Consider the following 14,647-nt stretch of genomic DNA (forward strand, 5'->3'; position numbering starts at 1 on the left):
ATCTAGCTGAATAACAGCACTTACTGTCAGTACAGGGGTAACCAGTCACCAGCCATCCCACCTTTCTCCCTTCTAGTGGAGCCATAAGCCCTTGAGGACAGGTGGATTCCTACTTCCTATGGTATGAGTGCACTGCATTTCATTTGGGGAGCAGTTTGGGTGGGGTTCAAAAAATATTGATTTGATACACTCCTACCAAGTTTATCAGTAATGCTTTCTACTTTATTCTATTTAATATTAAAATTATTCAAGTAAATGGCCATATTTATTATTGTAAAAGTAGCATTATAAGATATAAATACCTTTCCTACATCAACAGATACTTGATGAATGCATGAATAAATCAAAACATGAATAAAATAGTTGGATGGGTAGGTGGATAGATGGAAGGGTGGATGGATGGAAGTAAGGAGGCATGGCAGACTCAAGGAATTTTTTTTAATTTAAATTTATTTATTTTAATTGGAAGCTAAGTATTTTACAATATTGTATTGGTTTTGCCATACATCAACATGAATCCGCCACGGATTCATCAACATGAATTCATTCATCAACATGAATCTGTACACGTGTTTCCCATCCTGAACCCCCCTCAAGGAATATTTTTAATTCAGTTTCTGTGTTTAAGTAATTTGGATAAACTGGGGGTTTTTCATTTCCATTTCCAACTACAAAATAAATGTCCAGGAATATAAGAGTATTTACTACAATAGATACTTCCTTGAGAGATCAAAATATTTCATTGTTATCCATGTAAGTAGTGACTGAGGCTTTTGTGTCAACAGATTCAGAACATACTGGTCTAAATGTCGCTAGGAATTTGTTAATATTTTGGACTCCTATAAATGTTGACAGTCACATCAACATTAGCATATAGTCAAAAAACTGTTTTACAATTGAAAAATATGATTCCGTCAGTCTAGAGATGGATACTCTTAACTCTTTGTCATGACATGTTAACATACCTCTGCTTTCCAGGCTTAGGGGCATTAAATGAGGAGTGATATTTTGTGGTGTAGATAGAAGCTTACTCCTCAGTAACCGACCAATCATCTATTGTATTTTGATTTCACAATCTGTGACAGTATAAAGGCGTGCATGGCGCAACTTTCAGATACACTGTTTTAGGTAAGGGGAAATTGCTGGATTCTCAGAAAAACCTTTTACACAGTGACCAGTGATGCAAATATCATGGGAGGCAGAAAGCACATTTTGCCCATGAACAATCTACATATTCTTTACCTCAAAGTTTTGTAAAAAGCTATTGTTGCTGTTTAGTCACTAAGTCGTGTCCAACTCTTTGTGACCAACTCTTTCTCGCCTCTCTCCCAGGCAAGAATGCTAGAGTGGATTGCCATTTCCTTCTCCAGGGGATCTTCTGGACCCAAGGATAAAACCCACATTCCCTGCATTGGCAGGCGATTCTTTGCCACTGAGCCGCCTGGGATCCAGCTACTAAGTTTCCATAAATTAGGAACCTGAACAGTAGAGAAGTGTAGTTCAAGGAAAAATGAGTGCCCGAGACAAGACAGTGTTGAGTACACATTAAGGTATTTAGGGAAATTATTGTTTGGGGTCAAAATCACATTGAAAATGCTTGGCAATATCTCATTCCCTTGAAACAAAGTCTAATAGCTGAACGAATCTTTCCAGAACATTACTACTTGGAAACTTTTCTTTAAGTCCCCCCAGCTAAACTATCTGAGTTAGCTCTTGGGTTTCGGTCCTCGGTAAAGGGGGAAAAAAAAAAGAAAGATGTTGCTACAAAGGGTGTAAATCCCATGCCATCTGGTTATGTTGCTGACAGTTCTCACCTCTGTCACACCAGGATTTACAAAGCAATTCTTAGGATGAAGTTGCTTTAACCTCCACTACTTGTTGTTTGGCATTTCACACTCTCCTTTTCACATCTCAGAGGCTGTGTTGTTGTAAGTAGATGGCAGTGTCCAGGGCTGTTATTGCAAGAAGAATATTCACAGAGCACAGACATGGGAAACTGAATCAGACACCAAAGTCATTTGCTTATGAAACACTGGGAAACACTCAGGTCTATTATTTACTCAGAATAAATCTCATCAGCCATCCTTGGACAAAAATCAAGTCTTTGTTAACATGTGTGTATGCAATAACTTGATTAACCTATGAATTCCTGTCTAATTAGTACTTAGCATGAAGGACTCATAAACCAGTGTTGTATCTTTATTTATACCAGGATAATTTTTTGTGTGCATTTGAATTTCTAATGATCTTGTAGTGAAATCAGTAACTGACAGGTAATTATACTAATTCCCAGCTTTTCACACTACTGGTAACTAGAATAATAATTAAGCCACAGATAATCCCTGGCTGGTACCTTATTTTTGGCTTGCTAATTCCTGATCTTCCAACTAATTTTCAAGAGTATACAGATCCTTTTCGCCTTAAAGAAGTACTGGATTATTCTGCAGAGATGATGATGAATAGGAAGTGGCAGAAAGGTCACAGAACGAGTGAGAGATAAGAGTCTTGTCAAATGACAGTAGCCTGCATTGCTTAGGAATTACGCGGACTCCCAATAAACATTTCTAATTGTCACCCATCGTGAAACAATTTTTCTTTCTTATGGCATCAAATAAATGGGGACTGCTCTTCATCAAAGCAGCCCCAGGTTGCTACTACTTTCCTATAAATTATCTGCATACATGAATTAATTAAGGGAGTAGGAGGAACATATGCAGTGTCCACATTTTGGGACTCCTGTTGAGGCTCTCTCCTTGCATATCTATCTCCCTTGTCACTTATCCAGTTCCTCTTCACACTTTTAATCAAAAGAATCTCCTAGAAGTTGATATATTTCCACCAAGAGCCAGCATACTGCTTAGCAACTAAGTAGCACTCAGCAAATAGAGGGTACTATTATTTGTTGTTGTTATTATTACTGTCATTACTTCTATTATTATTTTGCCCCTGTGTCTACTCTGTCAGGCTATGACTCTATTACAGCATATGACAGATGAAGAAAATATGAAGGTATCTTCAGTAATCAGAAAGTAACAGTGACATTAAACATTTCTGACCAATGAGAAGAGACTAAGCAGAATGGAAGAAACATGGCAAAGTGAATAAAAATAACACAGTGGTGAAGACAGAAAAGGGAAACTCATGTCCTGGAGGGACGATGGGACTTTGTGGGAAGAAGACAAAATGGATCACAGCGGGGTGGCCAGTGCCCCACATCACGCGTGCTGATAAACCCTGAGGTCACAGCTTTGGCTGCTCTATGCTGCCTCATATCCTCCCCTGAATTAGAAGTCTCCCAGTCCACAAGAAAATGAAGCAGGGCAGATAGAGTTGCAGTGGTCAGTTTGCTGTGATCTATCTGTGTCTGCACCTGTCTTTAGTGCCCAGGGCGTATCAACTGTTAAATGTGTCTATCTCTAGAAACAGGATTTGCAGTACATTCTCAAAGAGCATTTATAACTGGCCAAACCTAAAAAGATTCCTCTATTCATTTCATGAATATGTTCATTTGTTAACTATTATTTACTGACTGCTTGTTATAAACCAGCCTTGTGCTGGGCACTTGAACATAGGCTCTGTCTTCAAGATGCTCCCAAACCAAGGGGTCAGAGCAGTGGATATAAATTGTGTCTTGGCAGGCACAGCATTAGGTAGACCTAGATCAATGACAATCCTGTTTTCGGTGTCTAAATCTGTTGCTCTGGTCCCTATCATCTCCCTGCACAACCTAGCATGAAGGAAAGTATGCTTTTGTTCAGTTGTTTGTTCTCCCGAGTTCTTAAGAGCTGATGCACCATATCCAGGCAGATTTCTTTCCTTCTTTGCCAACATTTCTACAGACTTCCACGGTCAGCCTAGACTGTGAGCTTTAAAAATGAAAGGAGAACTATATGAAGTCACCAAAGGCAGAGAGAAATCAGGATGTCATTACATGAGGAGAGCTGTGATTGGCGGGCAGTTCTCCAATTTCATGACAATAGAAATGATTCATCTTTTGTAATATGTTTTATCCAACAGCTTATTAAGACACCCTCACTGTGTGCAACTGAAAGAGCCCCTCCTCTGTCATCAGCGAGTGCATCATGAAAGCACTTAGAGAAGATCATCCAGGCAGGCTCATAAATGGGGTCAACAATTCCCAAATACATCATAGACAAGACTGCCCAGCTACTAGTTTATGTTGATTTAAACAGTAAATTTTAGTTATTTTGATACTTGCTGACTAGCTGTAATTCTAACACTGTTTTAGTGGTTAGTGTGTATCTAACACATCCCTCTCCCTTGTTTTTCTTTTTTTTTTCTCATAATAAAACACTTTTCCTTTGAAAACTATGTCTTTCTTATCCCAGTGCTTGTCATTAGATGGAGCTGATTTCAGCCCTTTGCTGGAGGGAAAAATCTCATAAGCAAGGCCAGTCCAATTAAAATCAGGAGCTACTGAGCAACAGGCTGCCTGGTCCAAGCGGATCTTTAGCATCAAGGATCATGCGAGCCCAGAGTTGCCAGGGGCCACCTGTGCTACACAGCGAGTCTACACAACAACAGAATCAACACGGAGGGAAGCAGAGCCAAAAAATACCAAGAAACATAAACTGCTTACGAAGTTGGCTAAACCAGTGGGTTCAGTAGTTTCGGTTCTCAGGGAGCAAAGACTAGAGTCTGGGATAAAAGATTTTGATTAATGATCAAAGCCTGTGAAAATAAGGAGGCAGAAGCAGGATCTGAGATCAGAAAGAAGTCAAATTGGGGTCATCCAAAAAAGCCATGGTCATCCTGGCAAGTAGCTCTGGATAGAGCACTGGCCACCAGAACTGCCCAGTGTTAATAGGCAGAAGTGGCTGACCCCAAGACATCCTCTCCTTGTTCAGACACCAGATGCAGGCAGCACCTGGAAGGGTGAGACCACAGGCAGGTGGCTCCTGCAGCCAAGGAGACTGGGAAGGAGCTGAGAGCAGGAGGCCCCTGGCTGACCCCACTACCCGCAGTGAGGCAGCGAGTTGTTCTGGGTGGTGCATCTCCATGGTAACCACACAGCTCTGTAGACAGCACGTGATCAACCCAGTTATATGAGCCAGTAAACTCCCCTATTCTCTTCAAGTCATTGTGAGATCAGTTACTTTTCTTGCTAATCAAAAGAATCTATGTTTCCCTTCAAAGTCAAAGATCTGATGGAACTTCATAATGTCAGCAAAATATATATTGCTGAATTAGACTGGGGGGCCCAATTTAAACTCATACCCACCAACACGAGGGCAGGCAAGGCAGATAAGCCCCAAATTTGCAGTGTGCAGCTGGCTTAGACATTTCAAATGATCAGATACTGAAGATGGGAAATGTCTGTTTTACTGGGCTGAAGGTTTTGTGATTTAAACTGCCAACTCACCAAAGGGCCACAAGGACTTTGGTTCAGATGTCATGAAACAAATTAAGTCTAGCATATTTTCTTTTAAATAAGCTTTACTTTCTTGGGAGAAGACTTTCCAGTCTCCCCTCTGGTCAGGAGCATGAGAGGAAAATCCAACCAGCACTCCAAGCTCTTAACGGGGAACAGGGCTTATTAAATTACTTTCATATGTGCAGAAGTTCATTTTCACTCTTGCAGCTATTTCATTAAGGTCCTGAATTTCCAGCAATATTTCAATTTATACCAATGTAGCATAAAATCTGCAATTTCAACACCTCAATAAAAATGATATGATATATAAACATATTTCATTTTCAATACATATTACATATATATCAAGAGGTCCAACAGCATATATCAGTAAGTGTGTGTGTATGAGGCAGGGGGTAGAGACAGAAAGAAAGAGAGAGGGAAAGAGAGGGAAAACCCCACAGACATCAATGTATGTCATGGTCTAAAACTGAATAACAAATGATAATAGTGTAAGCATGAAGCATTGTTCAGCACCATTAGGTAACTGAAATGAACTTGATCTTGCCTGCCTTTAGAACTTTTTTGTTGGAATGAGTAAATCACGTTTGTAAACTTCTCTAGATAGACAATGTTTTGTTGAGTTTCTTATATTCCAACTCAGCTGACAGAATACAATGCTTGGATTATCAAGTTTCTCAAAGTAATTTATGGAAGCAATAAGAGCACATATGCTGTGGGTCTTGCCCTGAAACTTATTTAATAAATATAAGAAGCAAAAACATAGCACTTGTTACCTCCAGAGTGTGGCGGGGGGCCGCAGAGCAGGACGACTCCCTGGCCTTCACGAACCGACACTGTACTTCTCATTTTGGTTTTAAAATTTTCAAGATCTGATTTGAAAACAAAACAAAACAGGATTTCAGAAAGGACCATGAATCTAAAATGTTCGCACAAGAGACATTCCTTTCTTTTTATAGGAAAATTAAAAAAAAAAAAAAATCCCTCTCAGGAACCTTAGGAGAACTTTCAACATTTGCGTTGAGAAGGAAACTTTGGATTTTGATTTATTAGTGTTTCTAGAAATTCAGTAATAAAAATAAAAACTATTCTCACTAACCCAGTAAATTAAATTCACATATTTCTTTTTATTTACAGTGAAAAAAATACAGATTGCTTTTATCACTGCCCACATAATTATTTTTAAGTATTTAATAAAGCAATTAAGGCAAATACTATTTTGATCACCAGTGATTATTTTTAAAAACCATTTGATTTCTTCTAATAACAATCCAGAATAGCAAATTCTAATTCATATTCTCCAGCTTATAGCATGGAGAAAATTTATGGGCTTCATTTTGAACAAAGCTTAAGACTATGAGGAAAGAGAAGAAAAATCTGCTTCTCTAAACTCTGATTTAAAAAAAAAATACTGTGAATTCCACAGTTAATACACCATGAGGTGTCACTTTCTGTATCAGAACAATTGCACTGTCAATTTGTGAAAGAATATACTTACTTCATAGCTTTTAAGGGTTGATATAAATTGCCTATGTGGTGACTATGAAAAGTAAGACAGAGCATGAATTTTAAGATCCAACTTCAAAAATTTCAACTTTGCCTTGAAAAATGCAAAAACTGAAACCATCTTCAAATTGATAAAACTATAAACTGTAGACACATATGAATATTCTAAGCACTGTAAATCAACCCATCAAAGGGAAATAAGAACCCTACATTATTTCATTTTATTTTTACTAAAAATAGTATTGAATTGTTAGATTATAAACACGGAATAAAACAATCAGAAAAACTCATCATATGTGTGAGTATAAAAGGAGAAAACATAGTGTTCATGGACTTATTCAGAGTTTACCCTATAAACATTATATAACATAGCATTATATCATCTTAAATATGGAAAAAGCAAGAGAGTTCCAGAAAAACATCTATTTCTGCTTTATTGACTATGCTAAGGCCTTTGTCTGTGTGGATCACAATAAACTGTGGAAAATTCTGAAAGAGATGGGAATACCAGACCACCTGACCTGCCGCTTGAGAAATCTGTATGCAGGTCAGGAAGCAACAGTCAGAACTGGACATGGAACAACAGACTGGTTCCAAATAGGAAAAGGAGTACGTCAAGGCTGTATATTGTCACCCTGCTTATTTAACTTCTATGCAGAGTACATCATGAGAAATGCTGGACTGGAAGAAACACAAGCTGGAATCAAGATTGCCGGGAGAAATATCAATAACCTGATATGCAGATGACACCACCCTTATGGCAGGAAGTGAAAAGGAACTAAAAAGCCTCTTGATGAAAGTGAAAGAGGAGAGTGAAAAAGTTGGCTTAAAGCTCAACATTCAGAAAACTAAGATCATGGCATCTGGTCCCATCACTTCATGGGAAATAGATGGGAAAACAGTAGAAACAGTGTCAGACTTTATTTTATTGGGCTCCAAAATCACTGCAGATGGTGACTGCAGCCATGAAATTAAAAGACACTTACTCCTTGGAAGAAAAGTTATGACCAACCTAGACAGTATATTCAAAAGCAGAGACATTACTTTGCTGACTAAGGTCTGTCTGGTCAAGGCTATGGTTTTTCCTGTGGTCATGTATGGATGGGAGAGTTGGACTGTGAAGAAGGCTGAGTGCCAAAGAATTGATGCTTTTGAAGTGTGGTGTTGGAGAAGACTCTAGAGAGCCCCTTGGACTGCAAGGAGATCCAACCAGTCCATCCTAAAGGAGATCAGCCCTGGGATTTCTTTGGCAGGAATGATGCTAAAGCTGAAACTCCAATACTTTGGCCACCTCATGCGAAGAGTTGACTCATTGGAAAAGACTTTGATGCTGGGAGGGATTGGGGGCAGGAGGAGAAGGGGACGACCGAGGATGAGATGGCTGGATGGCATCACTGACTCGATGGACGTAAATCTGGGTGAACTCCGGGAGTTGGTGATGGACAGGGAGGCCTGGCGTGCTGCGATTCATGGGGTCGCAAAGACTCGGACACGACTGAGCGACTGAACTGAACTGAACTGAACTGAAATATATAACCCAAAGCAGCGTTACCAAAACAGTAAGTCTCTTGAAATGTAACTGAGTTGAAACTGCAATACTGGAACGTCTTCCAAAGACTAGATAGAAGAGTACATCATATCAGAATGTTAGCCCATGCATGGAAAAAATTCACATCATTATTTTCTGACAACCAAGAATGTATCATAATTTTTACTGATTCCTTGTCCAATTCTTTGTTCTCTATTATATATAAGTTCACATCAGAAAACATATTCATCACTGATTTTACCTAGAATACACCAAAAAAGATAAAAGTTCTACAGAAACTAATGTCTCTTCTCTTCCAAAGGTGAAAATCTCTTTTGCCTAAACACTGACTATGTCTGTCACGGGTCTGTCCCTTTCTCTGCAGTGACACTGTCTCTACAGTATATAAGGGCGTGTGTGTCTGACTCTCTGAGACCTTATGGACTGTAGCTGGCCAGGCTCCTTCGTCCATGGGATACTCCAGGCAAGAATATTGGAGTTGGTGGCCATGCCCTCCTCCAGGGAATCTTCCCGACCCAGGAACCGAACCTGTGTCTCTTTCCTCTCCTGCACTGGCAGGCAGATTCTTTACCACTGTGCCATGTGGGAAGCCCCACAGTATGTAAGGGCAAGGTACATTATTTGTGGAAACCTGGTGTGGCCAGTTCATGGAGAATATGCACCAGGAAGAGCAAAGAAAAAATAACTGTAGCACTGTAAGTGTTTTCCCAGCTTTTTTTCTTTCTTTTTTTTTTGAACCTTAGGGAGTATAGAGATAAAAGCAGTATAAACATTCAAAATTTCAGATTACTGAAACTTTATATCCCGACAGATTACATATACAACTCCAAACTCAAGTCAAAGCTTCCTATGGTTCAATCTTGACAATAACTGTATTAGAACAAGGCCTGTCTAGGAGTCAAAATAAATAAGAAATCATGCCAGTAATTATTTGGTAGAAACTTCTCAGATTTTTCTTCCTATCTCCTAATTCTTGCAAACTCTGACATTATTCTGAAGCCTCCAAAGCCAGATTTCAAGAAACCAACATGATAAGGAACATCTAAAAAGAACTACAACTGGGACCAAAGCTGAATGTGAATTGCAGAAAGAGGATGGATTGGCGGTTGCCAGTGTTTAGGGAAGTTGGGGGCCGGACTATGGGAGTGGTTATAAAAGGACACTGTGAGGGATCTTGACCATGAGATGGATATAAAACTACATGTGATACAACTGTATAAAACTAAATACACAGACACACACAAAATTAGTGTATATACAACTGGGGAAATCTGAATTAAAAATCAAAGACAGAGACTTCCTTGGCAATCCAGCGGTTAACTCCCCACTTCCAGTGCAGGGGGTGCATGTTTGATCCCTGGTTGAGGAACTAAGATACCACAACAAAGATAAAAGCCACCTTTCCACATTTTTTACTTTCTTTCACCTTCTTCCACACCACCTACAGCCCGCAAGTGGCTCACCTTGACTGCCCTTCTGGCCATGCGCTGTGCAGCTCTAAGACATCTCAAGTTCTAATCACACCCTGGAGACAGTGACTCCGAAATTGACATTAAAGGCAGGAACGTAGAGCCAGGAGAGATACACTCTGTATTCTAATTGCTTTCTCTGTGAATATGCACGTGGACCATTCTTGGTGTATAAAACAGTTCACCCTGACACATGTTAACTTTCTATATTGGGGCAGGTTTTCTAAGGGTTGCTTGCACACTTCACTTTCAAGTTGATCTCACCACACCAGAGAGAGGAAGACAAGGCCACAAGACAGGAGCAGTGCCCACAGAGAGGAGTGAGGGGTGACTCTGATTTCCTCTGACACGCACGTGCTCAGTTTGGAGTCTGAGTCTACTGGCTACATATCACTGATGCTGGTTTCTCTCTGTGGATTCATCGGCTTAGAGTACATAATTCTACCACTGTAGGACTTAAAATTAGCCAAAGAATGACTACCATTTCCCAACAAGAAGCACTTGGTTCTTGAGCAACAAGATGTGTTCAGCTAAGCGAAATGAGAAACATCAAGTACAATATGGCAGAGACAGAAAATAAACTAAAATATGTACTGATAAGGTCTACTATGGTGGGATGGATGTTACAGAATGGCCTATACATTTTTGACCAAAGAATTCTGTATAGATCACTTTATGGGAAATGGTGGAAAAGGTCATATGTTGAACTGGATATACATATGTGCAGTTGAGTATGTCATAAATACAAAAGATATGACAATAAGAGATGTCAAGGTAAAAAAAAAAAATCCCCCAAGAGGATTAAAATGGAACATACAAATAGCAATAAATCTGAAACTGTGGCCAGCTGACTAAATGGTCCCGAAGTTAAAAAATTTAGAGTTCAGTCTCAAAACACCTTGTGATCACTTGCAATTAAAACACGAGAAGCTAATAAAACCAGCATCACTGAAAACTGCATGTGAGCTTTACTACTTGTATAACACAACCCTACTGTATTCTATGAGGTGACGTGTTGCTTTTTCAATTAAAATGCAAAATACTGTCCAGTAGTGATAGTTAAATTGCAAATGGAATACAGATATTAGCAATGTAATAGAAATCTACATATATTTCCTGAAATTTCTTTAAAGTTTAATATTGAAATGCTTAATGGTTTATAGTTACCAAATTAAATCATTACCCGAACAGTGTCAACGACAAGATTGCTTTTGAAGGAATCAGAAGGCTTCCAGTAAGAGAAAGCATCCGTGTTAGTAAAAAACTGGGGGAAAAAACACAATGAACACATCCAAAAAGACAGTAAAGATCAAGACTGCAGTTCAGTGAAGATTTTTGTCTGAATCTCTCTGATACCAGATGTTATAAATAAAAAAGAATCCCATGCAATGATCAAGCTTCCATGATCACAGGTAAAATTGCAATTAGCTGAAAAATCTCAGTAAAGGATGCCCTACTACAAAAAGAAAAAGAAAACTAGGGCTCAGGGGATGATCACTTTTCCTTTTTTCTGACAAAAGCTGAAGCTTCTGGAAGGCTGCCCAAATGTGCATATAACACAGAACCCACTGACTCTTAATCATCATCAGTATCAGCAGGACATAAACTTAACCATTATTTTCTGCTCTATATTCCAACCTCCAAATTTAAAGCATCTCCTCCTCTTTTGTTCCCTTTCCTACTTAACAGGTTAGTCAAATTCTCAAAATGTTTAATCAACATTGAAGTTTCTAAGGGAAAATTCTATCATGGTAGACAATATGTATGTCCTGGGAAAATAAGTGTTTCCTTCTGTAAAAACAATGGCTTACTCAACAAAGTCGATAGTATCTTAGTTTTTCTTCCCCAAAAGCAGAGCCAAGAAAGACTTGAGTGGCTGAGTGTATATGGATGATTATCTCAGGAGGTAAGAGAAACAGTCTGAGGTAAGTAAAAGAGGGATGGAGGAAAAATCATTACGTGGTACATTACTTGCTACAGTCAATGAGGGCTTGATTGTGCACGAACCCAGTGTATAAAATGCCTCCTAGAACTGTCAGTTTGAAAGATGTACGAGGAAGGGGGTACTTCTGTGGATGTCCAATGATTAGGACTTCACCTTCCAATGCACGGGATATGGGTTTAATTCTCGGTTGGGGAGCTAAGAATTGATTACCTCATGGTCCCCCCAAAAATTAAAAAAAAAAACAAAACATAAAACAGAAGCATTATTGTTCAGTTGAGTTCAGTTCAGTCACTCAGTCATGTCAGCCTCTTTGTGACCCCGTGACCTACAGCACGCCAGGCCTGTCCATCACCAACTCCTGGAGTCCACCCAAACCCATGTCCACTGAGTTGGTGACGCCATCCAATCATCTCATCCTCTGTCATCCCCTTCTCCTCCTGCCCTCAATCTTTTCCAGCATCAGGGTCTTTTCCAATGAGTCAGCTCTCTGCATCAGGTGGCCAAAGTACTGGAGTTTCAGCTTTAACATCAGTCCTTCCAATGAACACCCAGGACTGATCTCCTTTAGGACGGACTGGTTGGATCTCCTTGCAGTCTAAGGGACTCTCAAGAGTCTTCTCCAACACCACAGTTCAAAAGTGTCAATTCCCCAGCGCTCAGCTACCTTTATAGAGCAACTTTCACATCCATACATGACCACTGGAAAAACCATAGCCTTGACTAGACGGAACTTTGTTGTCAAAGGAATGTCTCTGCTTTATAACATGCTATCTAGGTTGGTCATAACTTTCCTTCCAAGGAGTAAGTGTCTTTTAATTTCATGGCTGCAATCACCATCTGCAGTGATTTTGGAGCCCCCCAAAATAAAATCAGCCACTGTTTCCACTGTTTCTCCATCTATCTGCCATGAAGTGATGGGACCGGAGGCCATGATCTTAGTTTTCTCAATGTTGATCTTTAAGTCAACTTTTTTCACTGCCCTTGTTCACTTTCATCAAGAGGCTCTTTAGTTCTTCCTCACTTTCTGCCATAAGGGTGGTATCATCTGCATTATCCGAGATTATTGATATTTCTCCTGGCAATCTTGATGCTAGCTTGTGCTTCATCCAGGCCAGCGTTTCTCATGATGTACTCTGCATGGAAGTTAAATAAGCTGGGTGACAGACAATATAGAGCCTTTACATACTCTTGTCCCAATCTGGAACCAGTCTGTTGTTCCATCTCCAGTTCCAACTGTTTCTTCTTGACATGCATGTAGGTTTCGCCAGGAGGCAGGTAAGGCGGTCTGGTTTTCCCATTTCTTTAAGAATTTTCCACAGTTTGTTGTGATCCACACAGTCAAAGGCTTTAGTATAGTCAGTGAAACAGAGGCAATTTTTTTTTTTTTCTGGAATTCTCTTCTTTTTCTATGATCCAACGGATGTTGACAATTTGATCTCTGGTTCCTCTGCCTTTTCTAAATCCAGCTTGAACAACTGGGAATTCTCAGTTCCTATACTATTCCTGACTTGGAGAATTTTGAGTATTACTTTGCTAGCATGTTAGATGAGTGCAATTTTGTGGTAATCTGAACATTCTTTGGCATTGCCTATCTTTGGGATTAGTCTGTACCTCCCAGTTTTTCATTTGTAAACTGTGGACAACACTGCCCTCTGAACCTCACAGGCTTTTTGAGAGGGAATCTCCAGCATCACAGGCCTGCAAGCCCTTTGACAAATAAAAAGAATTCTAGAAGTGCAAGACTCCCTTATTCCTTTTGAATCTCTTTTCCCCCTAGTATTCCAGCACTTATATATTTTAAATTATTCAATAACAATCTAGGATGTTCATAATTATTTTAATGTTCACAATCAGAAAGCTTGATGAGGTACCCAAGACAATAGCTCTCATTCTAGATCCTGAAACCAGGTGCCAGGGCAGAAATCACAGGAGGGCTTATTCCTGCGGCATCCTGTCCATCACAGCATATGGAAATTGCTGGTGCGTTCATATTGCTGTTTTGGTTTTTTTTTTTTTGCATTTTATTTTTTTTAATTGGAGGACAAGTGCTCTACAGTATTGTGTTGGCCTCTGCCGCACATCAACTTAGCCACAGGTATACATATGTCCTCTCCCTCTCTGTTTTTACAACTATCTGTATTTCAGTCTCTTTCATCATCTCATATATGATTTCAAACATGCAAAGATCATGTGTACAATAGCAAAATACATCTTCCAATAACTCCCATGCTCCACTTTTCTTAAATAAGTTCCCTTTCCCACTGACCACCTCTTTGTTTCCTTCCACTTTTTAAACTTGGGTTAAACTCAAGTCTGTATCCTCAAGAGTGAGACAAACCCAGCCACAAATCCCTTTCCTGAAACTGCCTGACCTATGATATATTCCTTCACTCCTAGATCCACAGTTTCATCATCTGTAAATTGAGGATAATAATAGAAATTATCTCTGCTATTGTCATGAGGAAGAAATAAGATATGCCATATCATTCACTTAAAACTGTATAACATAGAAATGTTCAAAAGTGGTAACTATCATTTTTCTTTACATTCTCTCAGAACTTGTGATGCTTCTACCACTGTGCCTATAGCAATGCTGTGTTGAACAAAATTTTGATTCAAAACATGCATTTTCTGCTTGCCTTCTGGATACATTTTGGAAATCTAAATGCCATCTCAAAGTCAACATTTTATTTTCCTATTCTTACAGGGACAGCTACAAAACCCTACAACTTCTGTGCTGTATTGTTACTAAAACTCAAATGTAATTTGCCACTTGTCATTCC

General features: G+C 39.4%; 1 protein-coding gene across 1 annotated transcript in view; it reads right to left on the reverse strand.

The window, feature by feature from the left end:
* Nucleotides 1-14,647, reverse strand: part of CNTN3 (contactin 3) — a 284,442-nt gene that overhangs the window by 172,395 nt on the left and 97,400 nt on the right. The window contains exon 4 of the mRNA XM_040246384.1: nucleotides 6,172-6,267. Within this exon, the coding sequence (XP_040102318.1) occupies nucleotides 6,172-6,267 (96 nt within the window). The remainder of the gene's footprint in view (nucleotides 1-6,171; nucleotides 6,268-14,647) is intronic.

The sequence above is a fragment of the Oryx dammah genome, unplaced genomic scaffold (genome assembly GCF_014754425.2).
Source record: "Oryx dammah isolate SB20612 unplaced genomic scaffold, SCBI_Odam_1.1 HiC_scaffold_9, whole genome shotgun sequence".
Classification (NCBI taxonomy): Eukaryota; Metazoa; Chordata; class Mammalia; order Artiodactyla; family Bovidae; genus Oryx; species Oryx dammah.